Source organism: Ailuropoda melanoleuca, chromosome 9 (assembly GCF_002007445.2).
Source record: "Ailuropoda melanoleuca isolate Jingjing chromosome 9, ASM200744v2, whole genome shotgun sequence".
Classification (NCBI taxonomy): Eukaryota; Metazoa; Chordata; class Mammalia; order Carnivora; family Ursidae; genus Ailuropoda; species Ailuropoda melanoleuca.
Window position 1 is genome coordinate 63,639,938 of NC_048226.1, and position 22,430 is coordinate 63,662,367.

General features: G+C 38.1%; 1 protein-coding gene across 2 annotated transcripts; it reads right to left on the minus strand.

Moving 5' to 3' along the window:
* Positions 1-22,114, minus strand: C9H8orf37 (chromosome 9 C8orf37 homolog). 2 transcript variants are annotated; one of them, XM_034668341.1, is made up of 7 exons: positions 21,925-22,056; positions 17,731-17,840; positions 17,063-17,150; positions 14,021-14,085; positions 13,410-13,475; positions 4,848-4,943; positions 1-1,556 (listed from the first exon to the last, which is right to left on the minus strand). In XM_034668341.1, the coding sequence occupies exons 2-7, from the start codon at positions 17,781-17,783 to the stop codon at positions 1,403-1,405; spliced, it is 522 nt and encodes a 173-aa protein (XP_034524232.1). In that variant the 5' UTR covers positions 17,784-17,840; positions 21,925-22,056; the 3' UTR covers positions 1-1,402. The 2 variants fall into 2 exon arrangements, with proteins under 2 accessions (XP_034524232.1, XP_002926625.1); XM_002926579.4 differs by lacking the exon at positions 17,731-17,840 and having other exon boundaries at positions 21,925-22,114.
* Between the last annotated feature and the right edge of the window lie 316 nt (positions 22,115-22,430).

The window sequence follows — 22,430 nt, forward strand, 5'->3', positions numbered from 1 at the left end:
TTTTAGGGAATAAAACATTTTTATTCAAAGATGAAATCTGTAAACATCGTCAATACAAAAATGCAAGCATCTGCCACTGTGAGTTCACTATGGGTTTTGCTGCAATGCTAGACTTGGTAGAGTCAGTTTTACAGGTAGACAAACGTGTCACGGCTAGGAAAAGGATTTTAATGGCTGATGTCTCTTCTTACTCGAGTAGGGTGACTGGAATGGATTCAGCATGAGACTAAGCAATCACAACTTTGCTTCAGTTACTCCCTTTCAGCATGCCTTGTGTCATATTTTTGAACTATATCTTAGACACATGCAATAAAGAGTTTATGGCAGATTGGAAAGCCCCCAGAATTTCTCCATGGTGCCGGGAACTGGTAATTTTGAGGTAACTGATTTCCTGAATGTACTATTGCAGGGTTCCTCAAGTCTCAGAGATGTCAAGGAGGAGCACAACAGATTACCTGTTGGTTCCACTATGCTTTATTTCTTTTCTCATGCATTCATCTAACAAACAATATGTCAACCTGATCCCACCAGAAAATCAACAGGCTGCCTGAGAAAATATCTTACTTGCTGTTCACTTGATGGTATTTTAGGCACTGAAGGCTAGAGAAGTACTTGGAAAAAATCCAATAATGATCTATCCACATTAGGATTTTTCCTTGTGATTATAGGTACATCAAAAAAAATTTTTATATATAAATGAATATTTACTAAAATAGCAAACTAACTTTTGATATGTAAATGAACAAAAGGAGAAGAAATAAGCTAAAACTAGAGTGTATACTTTATCATTATTGTGTATAATATCTCTTGGAGTTATCGAGGTAAGGTCAATATAAGCAGTGTTTTCATTTACAATAAATCTATGCTCCCAAAAATCCTTCAGTTAGCCACTGATCACATGGTTTCTGCCATGTCCAAATTCTGATCTTTGGCAGCAATAGATCTGATGGGAGGAGATGATGTATACACCCCCCAGTGACCTCTCTGCACTGGCTGGCTTTATCCCCTTTAAATGTTATAAATGAGGAATATTTAGCTAAGTGTATTAGCAGTGACTAATACTGCAGTTATTAATGAATGGCTATATATTTGTATGAAACTCCAAAATTAAACTTCCATTTAATAGGAGATAGGCTAGCAAAGAATTTGGATAACTTGCTACCTTACTTACTAAGTGAAATGCCCATATATCAGAAAGAAATAATTCCAAAATGTTAAAACACATTATCTTCTCAAGTTCATTAGGTCTTTGAAAATCTATACTGTGTAGTCAATTAAATGAAATTTCCTGTCTTTCTTCAAAGGGCAGGATACTGTTTCGTACCTTTATCTAAATATGTTGATGATTAGTGGAGACTGCTTTCATTGGATGCATTTGTCTGAATACAAAACGTCTGCATTCTTAATGTTTACCACAAACCCAACGAAGCTGCTGATCGGTCTGAAGGTCAGTCAGATCTTCAACAGTTCTCCAGCTACACTGGCAAGCATATGCCCGTGTTCCTTTCTTCTTTACCAACTTTGTTCTTAATTTGTGGAATTCTGGCATGTTGTTCCTATTAATAAAAAATGAAGATTTTAGCCCAGTGGCTTTGCTCACAGCTGAATGACTTAAAAAACGTTCTCATTGCTTTATTTTCCTATCTTTACAACATTTGAACACTAAACAACCTTGGTCCTCTCACCCAAACAACAGAAGATAGGCTTCTGTGTTCTTTCTGGTGGTATTTCCTTGGTATCCAGTACTTTTGAACGGCAATCCTCTACGCCTGTTTATTAAAGCTGTCATAATAGAACACAACGAACTAAAAGGCTGAATGAAGAATTATTGATTTGTCCTATCAGAGATGACATGATATGAGAAGAGAGTGGGAAGGATTGTGGTCCATCTCCTACCTCAGATACTCACCTATACCATACTCTAGAAGCCTGCAATATGGCCAATGGAGGGCATGTAAGAGGCATAAATAGGCTTCTGATGGGTTAACTCTAGGATTTTTCATTAAATAGAGAAAAAGTGCCTGTTATTTCTATTTGTTGAACTAATACTGTATCTTTCATTTTTTTCAATGATATACTTACCAGCAAGATATACTATTAGCAACAGAATAAATGTCTATCCCGCATTAAATGTCAATAATGTTAAAATAATTAAACCAATGGGCAGGACCTTCATAAAAAATGATAACCATCTGACCTGATGCTACTATAAAAAAAGACTAGAGAAGTTAATTTAAGTTTAATGAACTGAAAATCAATATGATTTTCATGATAATCCATGTACTGAATTTTTTTTTAACTATTCTGTGACAGGAAAAAAGGAAAAATTCAAAATGAAATGATGAAAAAATACAAAGTAAAATGATGAAATACAGTATGGAATATTAAAAAAAAGACACAAAGTGCTGTCACTGCAACAGAAGGCAGGCTACAAAGTGCCCTCTGGTGGCCAACGGGCACCACACTCAATAGTGTATCGTACAAAATCCAGGCATAGTCTAGGTTTGAATGTTAACAAAACCTAGGAGATTTTCCAGGCCACCTGTTTGGTTTCAGTAAACTAGGGGAAAAGATGGATCATCTAAGTTTTATCAGGAAGGAAAAAACCCCACAAAATGAAAACTACATGTTCTTTATTCAATCTGCAATGTATCATGACAAATTTAATATTTGATACTTTACTGAATCCTTAATTAGAGATTTTATGAGTAGGAATCATGAATAGCCAGGAAACTAATGAATGCATTTCGAATTGTTTTTAGAAAGCACATATCTTAAAAGCTTAGAAAAAGAATTTCCCATAAAGAAAATGATTTAGCAGGAAAATAAGAGCATCTTATTTAGCTACTATGGCAGGATGATCAAGTATAGCTTATACTTCTTTTTGATTCTAGAACTTGTCAAAGCTAGGATACACATTTCCCTCATTTATAAGATAAGGACAATAAAACAAGCCAATAAAACAAGTGGCAGACTGATACCACTAAAAATAAATGGCTCCCCATGTTCTGCCAGGCCATCGATGGCAACCTGCAAGCCTTTTAACTTGCCTTCTTCGGTGACCACCTAGCTGTGCTTTCCTTCGGCTATTAGTCCCCACCCTCCTCAAGTGTTTCTTCTCCCCGCTCCTTTACTTTAAGCAGCTCACATCCTCCTTCACACAGCCATGCCATCAGATGTGAAAATCTTCCATTTTCTAGCCTTCCCCCGAATACATCACTATTTTACCTCCTTCTACCCAGTCACAGACAGCTTACCATAGCATGGACATTACATGCTCCTATCATTCTATACTAGTTTTCTAAAAATTGGTGGTTCATATTGGTGACATAGGGGGATTACTGACCACTCATTATATTAACCAGAGCAGAGGACTGAGAAAAGTCAGAAATGGCAAAACAGACCTGAAATTAAAAGTTAACTTTTCCAACCCTGGGATTAAAACTGGGCTAACCTGATCTAGGATTCTGGGACTGCACTAGGCTTCATTTGGGTTGGGAAATGTGAAACCTCTCAAATTGTAATTTTTCCATGAAATTGTGTATTTGAATTTTTGTGTATGTGTAGAGGGGATTCAAAGTTTTCATAAGATTTTCAAAGTGGTTTGATGTGAAAGAGTTTAAAAACAATCCAAGTAGAGGAGACTCCTATGGATTTACAGGAGAATGGCTGCCAGAAGAGGTGTGGAAGAAAGACTCTAACCTTTTTCTTTATCTATTAGAGAGAGATCCAATATATTCTGATTACTTGTATCAGAAAATATAATTCTTGTTTAGGCCCAGGGTTGGGGTGGGGGATGAAAATGCATGACGCATGCACTTCATTAATTATTAGCTCTTAATTTTTATTTGAAAATGTGATGTATAATTCACAGCCTTATTTGTTTGTTTGTTTGTTTAAGCAGGCTCCACGCCCAGCACAGAGCCCAACGTGGGGCCTGAACTCATGACCCTGAGATCAAGACCTGAGTTGCAACCATGGGTCAGATGCTTTACCAACTGAACCACCCAGGTGCCCCATGGGATGTATGATTCAGATACATTTTTATAACTTACAACATCTTAAAAACATTAGGTATGGAGTAAGTGTACAAGAATGTATAAATTGCAAAAACATGAGTAAGACACTATCCTGACCCCAAGGAGGGAGGCACACCTATACCAACCTACGATTTTCAATCTTCTATTCCAGTGAGTGCTAGAATAGATATGAAGTGCTATGCACACATAGGAAAGGATGAATTTACTTCCAAGTTGACAGAGTGGTGAGGGAATCATGAAGGATGTGCAATGAATTGTACCCTGAGGGACAGGTCAGGTTTAGGTAAATAAATGGTGGGATGGTGGGAAGGCTGCACTGGGAAGGGAAGAGCTTTGCACTGTCACAGGGGATGGTAGTACTGAGTACTCTGATGCAGCTGTAATCTTGTGAAGTGAAAAGTAAACTGTGGAAGGACACACTGGGTGACAGACAGATGGGGGTTGGATGGTGAAGGGTCTTGAATGCTGTACTAAGGAACGTGGACATGATTCCACAAGCAGAAGAGTTTTGGGGGCAATAGCATGACACACTCAGAGTTATGCATTAATTCTCAGCAAGGAAAGGGTGCAGAAGTTACTGCAAGCAGAGAAATCAGCGAGAAGGCTATTACTATACTCCTGTCTGGAAGTAACATAGCCTCACATAGGCTGACAACAGACTGATGGAGAGGAGGAGATGACAGAAATATGCAAGAGGTGAGGGCCACATGATCTTGCCAAGTCCACCAAGAGACGTTATAACAAAATAAGAAATATAAAGTTATTGCTTGGTGTGTTTTTTCAGAATGAAGTTCTTTGGAAACATACCTGAAAAACAGATAATCGCATGATTTGTCCCACATATGGTCGTCATAGCTCACAACCCAGAAATCACACGCTATACAACGCAGATGATCACATGCTCTGTTCAGAGAAAAACAACAGTACATTAAAGATTACTGGTATGTTTAAATATGGAAATCTGGTGATTTATTCATAAGATACTCCACATATTATAGATTGCTGAGTAAACAACAGAAAAGTCAAGATAATGTGATTAAACGGTTTTGTATGAAAGATTACATACCTTTAGGTAAAAATTTTCAGGTTAAATTTCTGTACAAACTTTCAGTTTAAATTTCTGTATAAAGCTACCTATTTCACTAAATCTTATGCACTGATATATATATATGTGTATATGCATACACACACATGCATATCGTACAGATGTAAAACAAAAGGGACGTGCAGATCTTTTAGTTCAGTGGTTTTCAAACTGGGTCTGAGGGAGACCTTCACTTAAGATAACTTCTTTAAGTTGCTTCCCTTCCTATTGAAAATTTCAGGAGTGCCTCTATCACAGAATTTGCCACATTATATGGAAATGAATCTGTTTCCCCATAAGCTACTTAAATACTGGGACAATATCTGATTTGCTTCTGCTTCGCCAGTACTTGGCATTAATGCATTCGTTCAGTTAAAAGACATTTCCTGAAAGCATACTATGTGCTGGAGAGTTTCTGTCCTCATGGAGCTTATATTCTAATGAGAGAAGAAATTATACTCGTAATAACTAAATTATATAGTTTGTTAGAAGGTGAAAAGTGGGGCGCCTGGGTGGCTCAGTTGGTTAAGTGGCTGTCTTCGGCTCAGGGCATGATCCCAGGGTCCTGGGATGGAGTCCCACATTGGTCTCCTTGCTCAGCAGGGAGCCTGCTTCTCCCTCTGCCTCTGCTGCTCCCCCTGCTTGTGCTCACGCTCTCTCTCAAATAAATAAAATCTTAAAAAATGTGAAAAGTGTTTCCAATTTTCGAAATAAGTAGAGTAAATAACACTGGGAGTATCGGGAAGGAGTGGATTGCAATTGTGAGTAGAGTAGTCTGCACAGGCCTCACTGAGAAGGTGCATCCATTGGAGCAGGCTCTTTAAATGGAGTGAGAGGTGGTTAAGAACGGGGTTAGAGAAGGTTATATTTAAGCAAGGAGGGGGAAAAAAGCCTATATTTATGTTGATGGCAAAGCTGCAGTGAAAAGCAAAACCCTGATGATACAGGAAGGGGTAGAAGTGCTGGAATGACACTTAGCATGTAACAGGTCCTTACTGAACATGTGAGGAAATGAAATGCCATGCAATTCTCAAAACTCATATGCTACATAGTAAGTTTCGGAGTAAAATAACAATATATGGAAATGCTTATGACCTGCTGTTGCAAACAATTTGATTTATATAGTAATTATGATTTATTTTAAAAAGAAACTTCTTCCATTGTTTGAAGTATTTAAAAACTACAATCAATATATACATTTGATTATCTAAAAATTAAAAAGAAGAAGAGCTTTTTTTTTTTTTTCTTTTAAAATTTACTTCTCTTAGAGAGTGTGTGTGCCTGTCTGTGCATGCATGCACACAGGGGTAGGGGCAGAAAACCTGCAAGTGGATTCCCCACTGAGCGTGGAGCCTGATGTACGGCTCAATTTCAGGACCCATGAAATCATGACCTGAGCTGAAACGGAGTTAGATGCTTAACTGACTGAGCCACCCAGGCGCCCCAAGAAGAGATTTTAAGATACCAAAAATGAAGTGAAAACACCAGTCAATGATAGAGTGGAAGAAAATGTTTTCAACACACGGTTAAATACTTACACTATACAAAAAGTGCTTACAAATGACAACAAAACTTAAAAATATACTTGACCTCTCTAATACAGGTATTACAGAATAGTAGTTAAGAGCACAGACTGTGGAGACAGAGGGCCTAGGTTCAGATGTATTCCACTATTTACTAGCTATGTAACTACAGTCAAATAACTTCTCTGTGACTCAGTTTCCCCATCTGTAAAATAGGGGTAACACTAATACTTACATACCTCATAGAATTGTTATGTGGACCTAATAAGTTAACGTTGGTAAAGTGCTTGTACAGTGCCTGGCACAGGGTTTGTTAGTTAAAATATAATGTAATTAAAACGTAAAGCAACCACGAAATAAATGTTTTAACCAATTAAGTTAGCAAAAATTAGCACCCGCAGACATTCCTGGTGGGTGTGGGAATTTCTATAACCTTTTGGGAAACACCTCAGCACTATTTTAAAATTAAAATGATCTCTAGCTGTTGCTCTAGCAACCCCATTTTTGGGAACCTATTACATATAAACAAACACATCAGCCAATAAGCCATTTATTTCAAAAATTTTTACTACACTGCAGAATTGCTGAAGTGGCAAAAACAAGGATACCACTTGGATACCTATTAAAAAGGGAAAAGACTAGGGGCGCCTGGGTGGCACAGCGGTTAAGTGTCTGCCTTTGGCTCAGGGTGTGATCCCGGGGTCCTGGGATCGAGCCCAACATCAGGCTCCTCCGCTATGAGCCTGCTTCTTCCTCTCCCACTCCCCCTGCTTGTGCTCCCTCTCTCACTGGCTGTCTCTATCTCTGTCGAATAAATAAATAAAATCTTTAAAAAAAAAAAAGGGAAAAGACTAAATAATATGCAATATATATGGAATATTAGTAGCCAATAAAGAGAATTAGATTTCTCTACTGACCTAGAGGGATATCCTAACCAAGGTACACAGTTAACATATATAGCATGAGCCTATTTTTGTTAAAAACACCAAAAAAATTTCCTGTATAGGTGTAAGTTTTGTAAAAACATGGAGAAAAATGTGAAAGGTTATACACTATAGAGCTAACACCGGCTGCCTCAGGGGTAGTGGGAATGGAGGAGAGACAAGATTAATATCTTTTTCTTTATACATTTTTAAATTGTTTTATTTTTTAAATAAGCATTCAATACTTCTGCAATAAAAAATAATTAAAAAACCCCATCATTAAATTTTTTTTTCACTTATTTCCCTCTAAAATTCAGATATGATTAACTTCAAAATTGCAAATATTTTTTGGCCTGAAAATTTCTTTGAAAATAAATGCTTTTTATTTTAAAAATTATCATAAAAACAACTAAACACTCAAAATCTATATAAGTTTCATAAACAATTCCATACTTTCTTTCAAACTGTTAGCAATTTATAGAGTTGTATTTGTACATATGGAAATTCAACACAATTACATTTGTACACGTTTGAACTTGGATTTTGAATGTACAAGTCAGGAAATGCAAAATGATGGTTCCCAAAGCTGCCATAACTTGCTTTCTTATGCATATGTAGTTTATTACATGATTGCACAGAGTGTTAACTTTAATGCCTTAATACATATGTGCAATTTGGCTAAATTATTACTGTTGTGGGAACTATAATTTAGAATTTCCTGACGTTTTGTATGTGTAAAATCTCAACCATAATGTTAAATACAGCTTTTTAATTTAATTTAAAATTTAGTAGTTTATTCAAATCTATTCACACTACCACATTTTCCTACACACTGCCCTGTGAGAAAAATAAAACTAACTTGCAGCTAAGAAATCATTCTGCTGCTACGATTCACTCTATTAGATCATAATTAGTAGCAGTCTATGGAATAATCCAGTCTTACAAGTAGTTTAAAAAATAGGAAAGTAAAATTCCATTTGGCTTGAAAATAATGCCTTGATTTTATCTATACCTTATGCCACCATGCTTCCTGCTACTACTCTTTCTCCTTTCCACAAAGTGGGTAAAAGACTCAAATCTTTACACTCTAAAATCATTCAGCAGTACTTCCAAACCAGAACTTTATCTAGAAATCAAACAAATAAAACACATGGAAAATAGGCAGAATAGACTCAATTTCCTTTATGCCCTGGGCATGTAAATCAGCCTTATTTTCAGGGCTTAAATGTATTTTTCTTCCCTAACTATATACATATAGGAGGATATCTAAAAAAAAGGCATGATTCTAATGAAAGACAAACTGAGGGCTTCAGAGGGGAGGGGGGTGGGGGATTGGGATAGGCTGGTGATGGGTATTAAGGAGGGCACATATTGCATGGTGCACTGGGTGTTATACGCAAATAATGAATTATGGAACATTGCATCAAAAACTAAGTATATACTGTATGGTGACTAACATAACAAAATAAAAATTATTATAAAAAAAAATTGTCAGGATTCTCCTTCCAAAATGTGGACACGAATATAAAGGTGTCACCAACAGCTTTGTCCTTTTGTCCATCTAGTACATACAATCTTTACTATTTTTAAGGTGTTCATGATGGGAATACCCAAAATACAGCCCAAGATAGTCTTCTGCCCAGACTGTTTCTTAGTTAAGTCCTGTCAGATCTACATAGTGATCTAGGAAGCCTTGCTGTTTGGACACTTGGAAAATAACAGTAGCCACAATAGCAAAAACAGCTAAGTTTCTTCCCTCTTGCATACATTACATGGCCTTCTATAAATTGGTATACTAGAAAGGATAATGGACCAGGAACAAGTTACATATTTGAGTCCTTGGTTTGTAACAACTTATGTGATTTTGGCAAGGCACATTATTTGGAAGTCATTCTTGAGAACATTCTCTTTTACATCCCGTAGCCATTTAAACGCTGAGTTCTGTCAATTCTAGATTCTAAATGGCACAAACAGGACACCCTTCCCCTTTAGCTACTGTCACTACTCAGGTCACAGCTACCATCCCCGTCTCCTTCCTGGAGCACTGTTAACTACTACCTGCTAACTGTTCTCTCCGTGTCCTCTCTTGTCTTGCCCCTTTGACTTCTAAACCATTTTCCATTCAGCAGCCAAAATGACTTTCTTTAGAAACACAAATAGGATTGTCACCCCATCTGCCAAAACCAAAAACCAAAAAACCCTTCCCAAACAACTAAAGGCTTCCACTGCATATGATATACTTTTCCTAAAATCCTCCAGAGGACTACAGGACCCCAAACGAAATGTCCCTTGACTACCTCTCCAGCCCCATCAAGAGCCATTCTTCCCCCCACTCACTATGGCGAAGCTCATCCAGCTGCCCTCTGCTACTCCAGCTCAGGGATCATCTAACACTGTGTGCCCTCTGGCTCTAATGGTCTCCTCTCAGTTTGCTAGCTCACTCAGTTTGCTCCTCTCAGTTTGCTAGCTCACTTTTCACTGTAGTCTGATTAAATGCTATTTGCTTGGGAAAGCATTCTCTAACCCTTCATATTAGCTGGAGTGCTAATTATCAACGCTTATCGCACCCTGCACTTTCCCTTCACATTATGTGTTGTATGATGTAGGACCTAGCAAGCAGGTGGTTAATTAATGTGTTCAATGAATTTAACACCAGTGTCTCAATTTCCTCATTTATAAAATGGGGTTAAGAAGTCTTGCTCTATTTGCATCTAGGACATGCTCTATTTGGTTTTTTTTCCTGTGAGCTGAACCAATAAGCATATATAAAAAAGTGCTCTGCACAGTATAAAGTACTTCACACACGGAATGTTGTACGTGCACAAGAACAAGTATAGGCTTATCTTTCTGTGGGTGCAGATCTGTGTTACGAAGAGGTTCGTCCATAGGGTATCTTTGTAATGGTGAGGAGGAAAAGACCTGTGAATATACACATTTACCTACGCATATATATGCAAACAGTATGTGTTTTTTCATCTGGTAGCTGTGGACAAAGTAGGAAGGAGTCTGATGAATACTGTCATGCTCATGGATCAATGCTGTGTGATAGGATCCTTTAGCTATAAAAATAGGCCATTCTTTTGTCTACTTGCTTCCATCTGGAACAAGACTCTTCTGTGCTAGAACCAAATCAAAGTACATGTAAAAAATACCATATAAAAGATGATCCTCATGAGGTATTTACTCTTTGAAAGTAAGCCACAATGGATCATCTTGGAGACTATTTTTATTTATTTGTTATTTTTATTTTTTGAGAGAGAGACTAACAGTGAGCACATGTGCGGGGCGCGGGGGGGGGTGGGGGGCAGAGGGAGACGGAGAGATCTTAGGCAGGCTCCTTGCCCAGCATGGAGCCCAATGCAAGGCTTGATCTCACGACCATGAGATCATGACCTGAGCTGAACCAAGAATCAGCTGCTTAACTGACTGAGTCATCCAGGCACCCCGAGACCATTTTAAAAATCAGAAGACCCGTGTAGGTAAACACTGACACATATTACCTGAGATAAAACGGAAACGTAGTAGAAGAATATAGGATTCCTGGCACTGAAATAGAATACAATGAGAGGGCAGCATTGACAGATGATAAAGACACAGGACTAACTGCGAACTATTACTCAAACTATCTTAGCTGTCTTTGCACCACAGGTATACTGTAACATATTATTGTATTTAATCCTCACAGTATCTCCATGGAGTGTGTTGGGTGAGGAAACCAAAGTTTTAGAAGATACATCCCTTCTCTCAAGGCTTCACATCTCATCAGTGGCACAATGAAAGATTTGAACTCAGGCATTCTGCCATCAGAGCTCCTCCTCTTCATGCTCTAGGGTGTCATCATTTGCTTCTTTACCAGTTCCTCTCCTGGCTAGGCTTTTATTTATTTATTTATTTATTTATTTATTTATTTATTTTTGGTATCTAGTATTTAGCACAGAGCCTAGGACATGCCAGGCATTCAATGAATATTATAAAAAGAAAAGAAAAAAGAAGCTCAAATAGAATGACAAAATAAATTTGTAGATAAGCAGATAAGACAGTGAGGACACACATTAGAAAGGAGGGTCACTCCAGACAGGGAATAAATGTAAAAATACTCAGAAGCAGAAAGATGTAAGTGGAGAGTAGAGGATAACAAATGTTCTAGTGGAAGTAGACTATCTGACCTGGGCTCTCACTGGAGGTGAAGGGACCAAGAAGAGGAAGAACACAATTTGGTAAAGCAAATAACCCTAGAGTTAATGTGAGACAAATGGCAACTCTCATTTTCCCTCTGAACAGGGGAGATATGCTCAGAAGAATAAGTTAGGGATATTATCCTTCATGCTAGATGTGGGTGAAGAAAGAGAAGGAAGTGGATGGTAGCAAGGAATCTGGTGCAGTTCCCAAGTAATTGGAAAGAACCTGGGATTGGAGGGGGTGTGGTCTGGAAACGTGAGACAAGTCCCAGTGACCCCACACAGGTAAGTTAGGACTGAGAGCAACCCGACTATACTCTTCTTTAAGGGCCAGCTTGTGTCTCTAATTCTCTGTATAGATAGCCCTCAACACACAATGATTCAAGTGCTATCAATTGTTATTTCCAGTCCTTACAGCAGGCAGCACCCCAGTGGGCTTCTGTTAGCCTGTCTGCTACCTGGTATTCTGGATATAGGCTTCCCCAGACTCTCAACTTTCCTTTGGTCCCATAGCCTTTCTTTCTAGGCTTCCTGGGATCTACACCAGCACCACCACAACCCTCTGACAATGTCTTTTTAGATCCCACTTCTATTATTCAATATAACCATTATTCCTCCTAAAATGTGGTCAACATGCAATCATGTATCTCATTCTTCTCTTTCTTAAAAAATTAACAGAAAATAAAAAAGTATTTTAGAAATAACTAGACAAAATGTAATAATCTAGGCAAATAGGCCTCTGCAAAAACAGACTCAACACTACCAGGACAACGGAAAGATATGCTTAAAACCTGTCTGTTTCTCTACATTATGAGAATGATAGTGGAATATGCTAGCAGTATGGGGTAGGTGGTATCATGACCACAAGACTGCCCTGAAAGGAGTAATGGGTGAGATAGTGGCTGTAAGGATTGGGGAAGAGATGAAGAAAGGAGGATTTCTGCATTTTAAATATGTAAAATCAAGTGACTATGCTTGAGAACTTTTTGGGTCCTGAAGACCCAGCTTTCTCATGCTGACAGTTTGGCCAAGACAGTGGGTAACACATCACGTGGCTGCATGGCCACATTGCTTCACCCGTCTTATCTGCTGGCTTCTACTGCCCAGGAGGCAAAAATGGCAAGGCAGAAGCTCACTCTCTTGACGTCCTGTGGAAAGCAGGCTGGCACTGGAGTGACCCAGGCACTTCAAGTGGGGCTTAGAAATGGACATCAACAAAATGAACAACATATACCCAATATCACAGCTTTCAAAAGCTATTGCCCAGAATAACAAACATTTCAGAACAGTGTTCTCAGACTGGCTAATAAAATACACCTTAGATTTTGACATAGATGGATGCCAAGATAGCAAGAACATTTTAACAACAGGGTATCAACTAGGAAAAGCCTAATAAGGAAGAAAGAAAATCTATTTATTTTCTTTTTTTAAAAAAGATTTATTTATTTGAGAGTGAGACAGAGTGTGTACATGCACAAGCAGGAGGAAGGGTAGAGGGAGAGAGAGAGAATGGCAAGCAGACTCCCTGCTGAAAGTAGAGCTGGACATGGAGCTGGGATCTCACAACCCTGAGATCATGACCTGAGCTGAAATCAAGAGCCGGACGCTTAACTGGCTGAGCCCCCCAGGCACCCCAAGAAAATCTATTTCTGACATCCTACCTCTGTGAAGTATTTGTTCCAATTCCACATGGAGCAGTGCTTCCACCAAGGTACACTGGGCTGCAGCTAGACATGTTCAATAGATGGAAGACAAAAATTACAACAAAAAAATATGAGAAGTTAATTTGGCCTCATTGAGTCTATATTCTTGTAATCAAATTGTATATTTTCCTGAGCAGGCCAATTATTTCAAAGAAGAGGCATTTATTCTAGGATCACTGCATTATTGGACATAACCTATACATTCAGGAACACTCAAGGAATTAAAATGAGTCACAGAAAAACGTGTTTGCCAAATAATATAAGGGATAAAGTAAACATTGAAGAACATAACAGAACATTAATTCTGAGAAACTGTTCACGCTTATTTTTTTTTCATGTGGCAGAAAATTATTTACAATAGCAATAATCTTCCATTCAAGTTCTTTTACACCAAGGGGTCACAGACCTTAAGAACACGGAAGATATTACTATTGGTCTTTCTCCTGAAAGCCAACCAGTGCTTTGTTGTTCAACGTTACTGTTGTTTAAATGGTAACAAAATCTACTAGACTTTGCTCACAGTGTTTGCTCACTAGTGTGTGTAATTCACTAAAGCCATCTCAACTTACCTTTTACCAAGGCCTTGAATGGAAGCTCTGACAGATGTGTTACCTGAAGATTTAGATTTTAATTTCTGTTAAAAAACAAAACAAAACAATAAAAGGCCAAGGGTAACTTTGAGAATTCTAACATAAAAACGAATATTCTTTATTTTATTACAAGAGTATTTTTAAAAATGACTTAAATGAAAATTTTGTATCATTTTAAAGTTTCTGAAATAAAAACAATGATCAAAACCTTTTAAAGGCAAAAGGGAAGTAGACCTCCCTGAGGAATTTGTAAATTACTCGGCTAACTTTTAGTCTAGGAAATTGATATACTGCCATTATTAGCATGCTAAGATTTAGAGTCACTTTATAACTCTTCAGTTAATACCAAGTTCAGTGATTTAATATGAAGGATCTGCTATTTAAAACTTCATCCTGGAAAAATTCAATTGAGGAGGAAAAAACCTCAGACTCATTTTTAAAGGCTGTGAATGGTACTCACCTGAACTAAAAATAAACTAACCAAACTCCTGGGTAACTTCAGGAATATTAATTTTGATCAAATGAAATGGTATCAACCAATAGACATTCAAGGAAATTGTAGAACTACCTAGTCACAACCATACAGTAGTTCCTATATGGTTACATAACATAACATCATTATTAGTAAGCATTTATTAAGTGTTAACTGGTATATGGTACCAAACAACATAAACCAACCACATACTAGGACCACCGCCAAGGAAAGGAAGTAAGTTGGAGAAAAGACAATTTAAACTATGCAGAGACATGCCTTCATTTTACCTTGTAGGTGAGGAAATTTAATGGAGGCAAAAATATTTCATTTTACTGTTGCTCTTAATTTTCTTATTTGATGTTAAACAGAACTGGAAAAATTTCTGGTGCATGTCTGAAAAAATAATAATGTGCGTGAGTCGTTTTTTATTTTGAGAAAAATGTTTCATGTACCATCCAGGCTCACACTTATGACTTGAAGCTGGCATACTGTGGCATTTGTTGTCATCCTCGGGCTTTCTTGTGTGGGTCTGAGAGCAGTTCAGAAACTCAACAGAATGGGTGAGCGATGGGGGAGGAAGCAGTACTCGCAGGAGCACGACCTGGTCTGGACAAGGTGGGCAGACACACCTCTTCACAGACCCCTCTTTTCCTCACCCAATCCATGTTTGAAACAGACCTGCTCTCCTCCAGAAGTTTATTTAGGTTGTTTTTTTCCCTTGCAGTCTGGAGAACTGGATATAATAACTAAGAAAAGAGAGTATACAGAAGAAGTACATGGGAGTTTACCTTTTCATGACTGTAGGAGTTATTCTTATTTCAAATTCGTGTATCTTAAAGCCAAAGCAGAGAAATATTTCCTTCTCCTGAAATGTCTTGAACTAGAGATACTGTGCCTCACATATACACACCCAGTAGTACTTAATAACGAATTGTTCAGATGATCCATGAATAAGATCATCATGTAATCTTCTCTACTATTAATTAAATTAGTGTTGCTATTTGGCATTTATGATGCATTCTTCTTTGCAGAGTATTCAAAACCATTATTACTATGTTAATGTGTTAATCAACTAGGCCATCAGCTTATTAATTTACCATCTGCTTATGAACTGAAAATGTTAAATATAGAGAAACAAAGATCTTAAGCTCTATATTAGTCATTTGATTTTTAGAGTGGCTGACAAAAATAAAAATGGCTCATATCCATATCCTTACCACCACCGCCTCGTGATTTTTAGTCTATCTCACTGTAATCTTCCCCCTTCAAAAAAAACCTCTTTGGTATTATATTTATTCTTAGATTTTCTTTTTCTTTGTGGTCTCTGCAATTTAAACCTCCATTTGGTCTCCTCTTAAATCTCACAAATATATTTTACACCCACCACACTGGTAAAAATTAAAGTACACAGATTTTCATCTACTGCTGGTGAGAAGAACAGAAATGATACAGTCATTCTGGAAAATATTTTGTCAATGGGTAGAAATGTTGAAGATAAGCACACCTAATGACCTAGTAATTCCTTCCCTAGGTTTGCACATCCTAGAGAAACTCCTACATGTAGGTAAAAAAAGACATGTGAAAATATCTGATGAAACACTGTTTTTAAAAGCAACAACTGGGCACAATCTATAGGTCTATTACCAGGGAAGCGGATAAATAAACTGGCAGAGATACATAACGGACATCAGTTAAAATGGTTTGATTAAACAAGTATAATTAAAATAGAAAAGTATGGATGGAAAGGACAGGTTATCTCCAGGAAGGAAAGCAGAAGAATAGGATCTGGAGAGTTCTTTTTTTTTTCTTTTTAAAGATTTTATTTATTTATTCGACAGAGATAGAGATAGAGACAGCCAGCGAGAGAGGGAACACAAGCAGGGGTAGTGGGAGAGGAAGAAGCAGGCTCATAGTAGAGGAGCGACGTGGGGCTCGATCCTATAACGCCGGGATCACGCCCTGAGCCGAAGGCAGACGCTTAACCGCTGTGCCACCCAGGCGCCCCGGATCTGGAGAGTTCTTAAACTATATCTATAATTTTTATTTAAAAGAAAAATCCAGAGAAGCAAATATGACAAAACATTAAGATATATTCACTATGGGTGGTAAATATATAGCTGGCTGATATACTGTTTAATGAGCTTTTTATAAAGTTGATAGATACAAAAGCACTTAAACATTAAAATACTAACAATTTACTTACAGGTTCATAGGATAACAGCAATGGCACTGCATCTGAGATATTAAGCACATTCCTATAATAAAAGCTGTTTTTGGTCTTTTAGAAAAGTGTTCTTAGAATATATAAATAAAGTAACCAACTTCATTTATGAGCTGACTTCTGCTCTAAATGAACAGCAAAACACATGAGAGTTCTTAATATTTTATTTTTTCTACAAGTCTAAATGGAATAATTCCCTTAAAACAACTGTATTTTTCAAAATTCAAAGGACTAGATACTTGTACATTCCATACATTTTCAGACTATTCTAAACATGTTTTGAAATAATGAAAGAATTACTGCACATTTATAATACTTAACTTACAAAGGGTTTTTTGTCAAAGGTGGGTTCTTCAAATATTTCATTAATAAGACTGTCAAGATCATCTTCTCTCTCAAATGTTTCTGCTGATCTGAAAACAAAATAGCTGAAGCTTAAGTACAGATAAAGTCAGTATCAGAAGAATTTTGCTTAAATAGTCTATTATTAAAGTTGATAACAGAAGGATAAATGTGATGTTAATTAATTTTTTCCCTTTATGGACATAGTTGAAGATTGTTGAGACAAAGATGTAGTTTATAAGGTACAAATTCACATACATACATTATTATTTCACACTTAAAATAAGACATTTAAAGCTATATGTTATATTCAAGAGAAAGCTGGGCATGTGCTTTTCTTTATTTAAAGAACACAAAATATGTACAATTATAAGTAGAACCTGAGAATTATAAACAAAGATAATTTTAATGAGTCTTTCTAATTTTTTCCCTAAGAGTTCCACTGTAAGTCAAATAACCGTATCTTTTTACTACAGGAGCTGAAGGTTATACAATCAAATGATCAATATAAAAAAAAAGAGCAATATTCACTTGACAGAGTATCTCAATTACCTTTCTACTTTGCGCAGGGAAAGCCATCACAGAATTATTGATACAAACTGTTACTGTACAAAACCTCTATTTAATAGCTAACATTTACTGAATACTCACAATATAGATGAAGAAGCAGGGACTGAGAGATTCAGAAACTCGCCCAAGGTCATACAACTAGTGGGAGGAGAGGCTTGGGACTGAATCTAGGGCAGTCCGGACACCTAACACTAAACAAGATGAACTCTTTTTAGAGTTTATACATTATAGATGCTTCACATCAAGTTTGTAACTTCATTAGACCATTAAAATATTTATTTTATAAGACAAGTTTTTTAGTCAGACTCTAATTTTAGAAATGTATTTACCCTGAAAATTCTTAACTTCAGGATTATACTCCTTTGTTACTGCTTGGAGTAATTAACCCAATGTAAGAAAAACCAGACAGTGCGGCTTAATACAGAATGTCTGATTCCATCTACCTCCAGGCTTTGCCTCTTCAGTTGCTCCCTCTCTAACTTTTATCTTTAAAGTCTTCTACCTGGTACTGGCTTGTTCTCTTGACTTACAAGTATCCACAAGATCTACTCTTCAAAGAAACACTCCAAAAACTCTCCTGAGCTGCCACCCTCTTACTCACTACTGGAGTCTATCTACTTCCTTACAAGTATAATGGATGGTGATCTGGATGAGGGTTTCCCAACCATGGAACTACTGACATTTGGGGCCACATCACTCTTCAGTGCATATGTGTGGTGAGTAGGGCTGTTGTGCATTGTACAATGTTTTCCAGTATCCCTAACTTCTACCCACTAGATGCCAGTAGCAGGCATACATACCGTTCCCTGGTTTTGACAATTAAAAATGCCAAGACATTGCCAAACGCCCCTTGAGTGGTAAAATCCTCACTGGTTGAGAACTACTGACCTACTTTAAACTATTTAATCTCTCTGAACCTCAGATATTTTACCTGTAAAAAGGAGATCTAGACAACTATATACAACTTCTTCTGGATGTAATATTCTATCTCTGGCCTCTATATCCCTCAACTATAGTGAAAATCTTCTCTCAAAGGTCAATACTGCCATCCCTAAATTCGATGGCCCTTTTTAGTTCCAATCCTCCTTAATCTTTCAGAAATACCTGACACTCTTAGGGACCAATTCCTTCAATTTCTTTTATGACAGCAGTTTGCTAAGTTGTCCTCTTGAAATTCTCTCCTCTAGTTTTCACAACATACTCTTTGGAATCAGATACACTCAAACTTTATCAAACCAATGAATACTATCAGGGATCCACACTTACATAAGATTCTGGTCTGCTTTACAATTTCATGATGCATACAATTGCCTATGCTTTATTGTAGAAATGAAAAAAAAGAAGAATACCATCATTTCAATGAGAATTCATACAAATTTTAAAGGACCATATAATACTTTTAGTCTTTTGATGCTATAATAATCTTTTTTTAAAAGTTTATTTTTTTATTTTATTATTTTTTAAAAAGATTTTATTTATTTATTCGACAGAGATAGAGACAGCCAGTGAGAGAGGGAACACAAGCAGGGGGAGTGGGAGAGGAAGAAGCAGGCTCATAGTGGAAGAGCCTGATGTGGGGCTCGATCCCATAACGCCGGGATCACGCCCTGAGGCGAAGGCAGACGCTTAACCGCTGTGCCACCCAGGCGCCCCTATTTATTTTTTTAGTAATCTCTACACCCAACATGGGGCTCAAACTCACAACCTCGAGATCAAGAGTCGCATGCTTTTCCAACTGAGCCAGCCAGGTGTCCTTATAATACAATAACCTTAATCATAGGTTAATAAACATTTATTGGTTCCCCCCCAACTCTGCTTCTTATACTGTAATCTTGATTAAAGATACAGTTTTTGTCAATAAAAGGTATACTCTAAAAAAAGAGATTATAAACAGTTGAAGCCTACAATTAAATGTGAAAGGCATACGTAAAAGCTTAAATCTAGATCTACAATATCCTGGTAGACTTGGAAATATGACCTTGGGCAAGTAACTCTTTCACTAAGTCTTAGTTTGGTCAGGGGGATAATAGTATTATTCACGTCATAGGATTGGGGAGAATAAATGAAATAACACATACAAAGCACTTAGGCATATGGAAAGGACTCAATAAATGTTGGCTATTAATATAACTACTATTTGGAGGTTATGATATTATCCGTAAATATTCCCATCTGTATCATCCTGAACCACTTTAGTCCTATTGCAGTTTAACTCATAGTTGTTGTTGTTGTTTTTTTTTTTTAACTAATCATGTACTTTTCTTTATCATTTTGAAACTTAAACAACTTGTATATGTTTTGACTCTTACATTAGTAGTTGTTCCTGGTACCCAGATGTTGCATGGTCATTTATTTTATCATTTGCAGATCTATCATTTTAACAGAGAACTTCAGTATTTTAACTTTTACAAGGGAAAGAGATAACAGCTGTACGACTATACAATTGGCAGACAGTCTCCTGTCAATAAATTCATAACATAAATCGGTTTCTAATTTTTAAAAATCGATTTTGGTCAGGATAACATTTTTATATGTGACATTATATAACAGGTAAGGATTGTATTTGGGTATTAGGTTTAGGGCCTGTACTGCTCTTTTTTACATAAATTACTTTTACAAATACATTACCAAATGAAAAGTTTTAAGACATGAATAACCACAGTACCGGTTTGCTACAGCTTTAACAAATGTATTACTGAAAAATCTGATGTAGTAAGGTGGGATGGGATGCTAGCAACATTACAGATGGATTTTAGTAGTGCAGTAACAGGTTATGAAGAGAGGCATAAAAGGACCAGTTCTCAAAAATGATCCACCTTAACAGCCCTTTCCATTTTGACCAGCCTGCTCCAAATCATCCTATTCCTCTGCATGCTAGTGCTCCTAAGATGAACAAGCTTTGGAAGGCTCTTTGATAAATTCTCTCCATTCCCCAAAGGACTGAATAAAAGAACAAAAGAAATTTTGTAACACTGCTGTGGGATGTACGGGAATGAGTACAGAAGGACCACCAGCATACAAGACAATAACATACAAATTAATGAGAATGATCTTTGCAATAAACATTCAGTTAAGTAAGCCTTAGCCCCTTCAAAGTAGTCATTTGAGTTGGCTCTACATTTGAGTTTTAGAATGCTGCCCAGTACTGAACTAATTTTTAGAACTTCTGTTTCTGAACTTTAGAATCTTCTCAACGCTTTTATCTTTTAAAGGTTAAGTTTTTATAAACAAGTGCCATTAGAGGTACGTTTGATAAACTGGGTACCAATGTTTTGGGTAAATACTTCTGGGAAATCATGCCCACGAACACCAAGACCAAACAAAACCAAACCACAGATGCAGGCATAAATTGACAAGAATGACTTTCTTGGGTTGTTCCAAAGCTGCCTTTGTGTAATTTCACAAATATTTCCAACAGAGCTATTGCAGAGGCTCCCAAGTCATCACTTTGAAGGACAATATTCATTCTGATGCAACACTTTTGACCTTTTGGGATTGAGGATAAAATGAGAGGAAAAAGGAAGTCCTATTATTTTATGATTATACGGAATCAAAGAGATTACTTTAAAAGGTAGTTTTTTTGATCAAAAACCAGAATATTTAAGAAATCGCCTCAAATTTCAATTTGGATGCCTGAGATTCCCTGAGACCTTACCTGGGGACCAGAGGAGAAGGTAGGTGGTTGGATTAATACAGACAGTGTTCACAATAATTAACCATTTATCATAAATGTAATCTCATTCAATTCTCTGAGTTAAAAAAAAATCAGCTAATGATGACACAGACTAGAGCGGAATCGTTTTCTCCAACAACCGGCCCAAGGATTATTCTGCCTGGGGAACTGGGTCAGAGGCGATAGGCTAAGGTTCTCTGTGGGAACGAACATCTCACGAGAGGGCGGGAGGTGAGAACAACTCAGGCATACAGAGCTGGTCAGATAGACCCTCTCGGGGCTCTGGGGAGGGCCCCTACGCTGCACCTCTCTCTCCCCACCTCCATTAGTTCCCCCGGGGCTCCATCTGGGTGAAAGAGACTGGGTGAGGGCTCTCACGGGTGGGGCTAGCTCACTGGGGCTTGCCCGGGTTGCCGAACTGGGCCTTGGTAAGAGATGCCCAAATCCTCCTGGACAGGGAATTGAGGTGTGCGCTGTCCCGGGGGTGGGGAACTGAGGATCTGGGCCCGACTAGGTACAGGAGCTGGAGATCGTGGGCAGAGGACGGCTTCAGGGCGTGCAGCAGGCTTTACTAGGACAGCTCACCCCTCCCGCCTGTTAACCTGAGATTCTCTTTCGCCTCGGCTCCGTTCCGGTCGTTGCTGAGGATGCCGCCGCCGCAGCCTCTGGGCCGCTCGACCAAGCCCAGTCTCGGTGGGTCTGGTCTGCAAAATTTGGACTCGACCTCATCCAAGAGCTCGTCCAGGTCCTTCGCCATCTTGAATCGTTACGTCTTTCCCCGCCCCCCCCGCTCCAGTCGCGGTAGCGCCGGGTGGTTTCCAGGGGCAACGCGAGGACCCGCCGAGCGCGCCCCGCGCATGCGCTTGCCGTCCCAAGGCGGCCCAAGCGTTCGCGAGGCTTTGGAGCTAAGGCTCTCGAGCAGAGGGAAGCCGGGGGCCCGCGAGTTCTGGTGGCGCTGGGCTACCCGCGGGGCCAGAGGTCGGAGCTGTCTCTTTTCTGCGTGACCTCGCGACGCTTTGCTTTTCTTCGTTCCACATTGGAGTGTTTTGTCCCATCTCCCCCTCCTGGGCCCAGGTTGTAACCACAATCACACGACACCGTAGCTCCC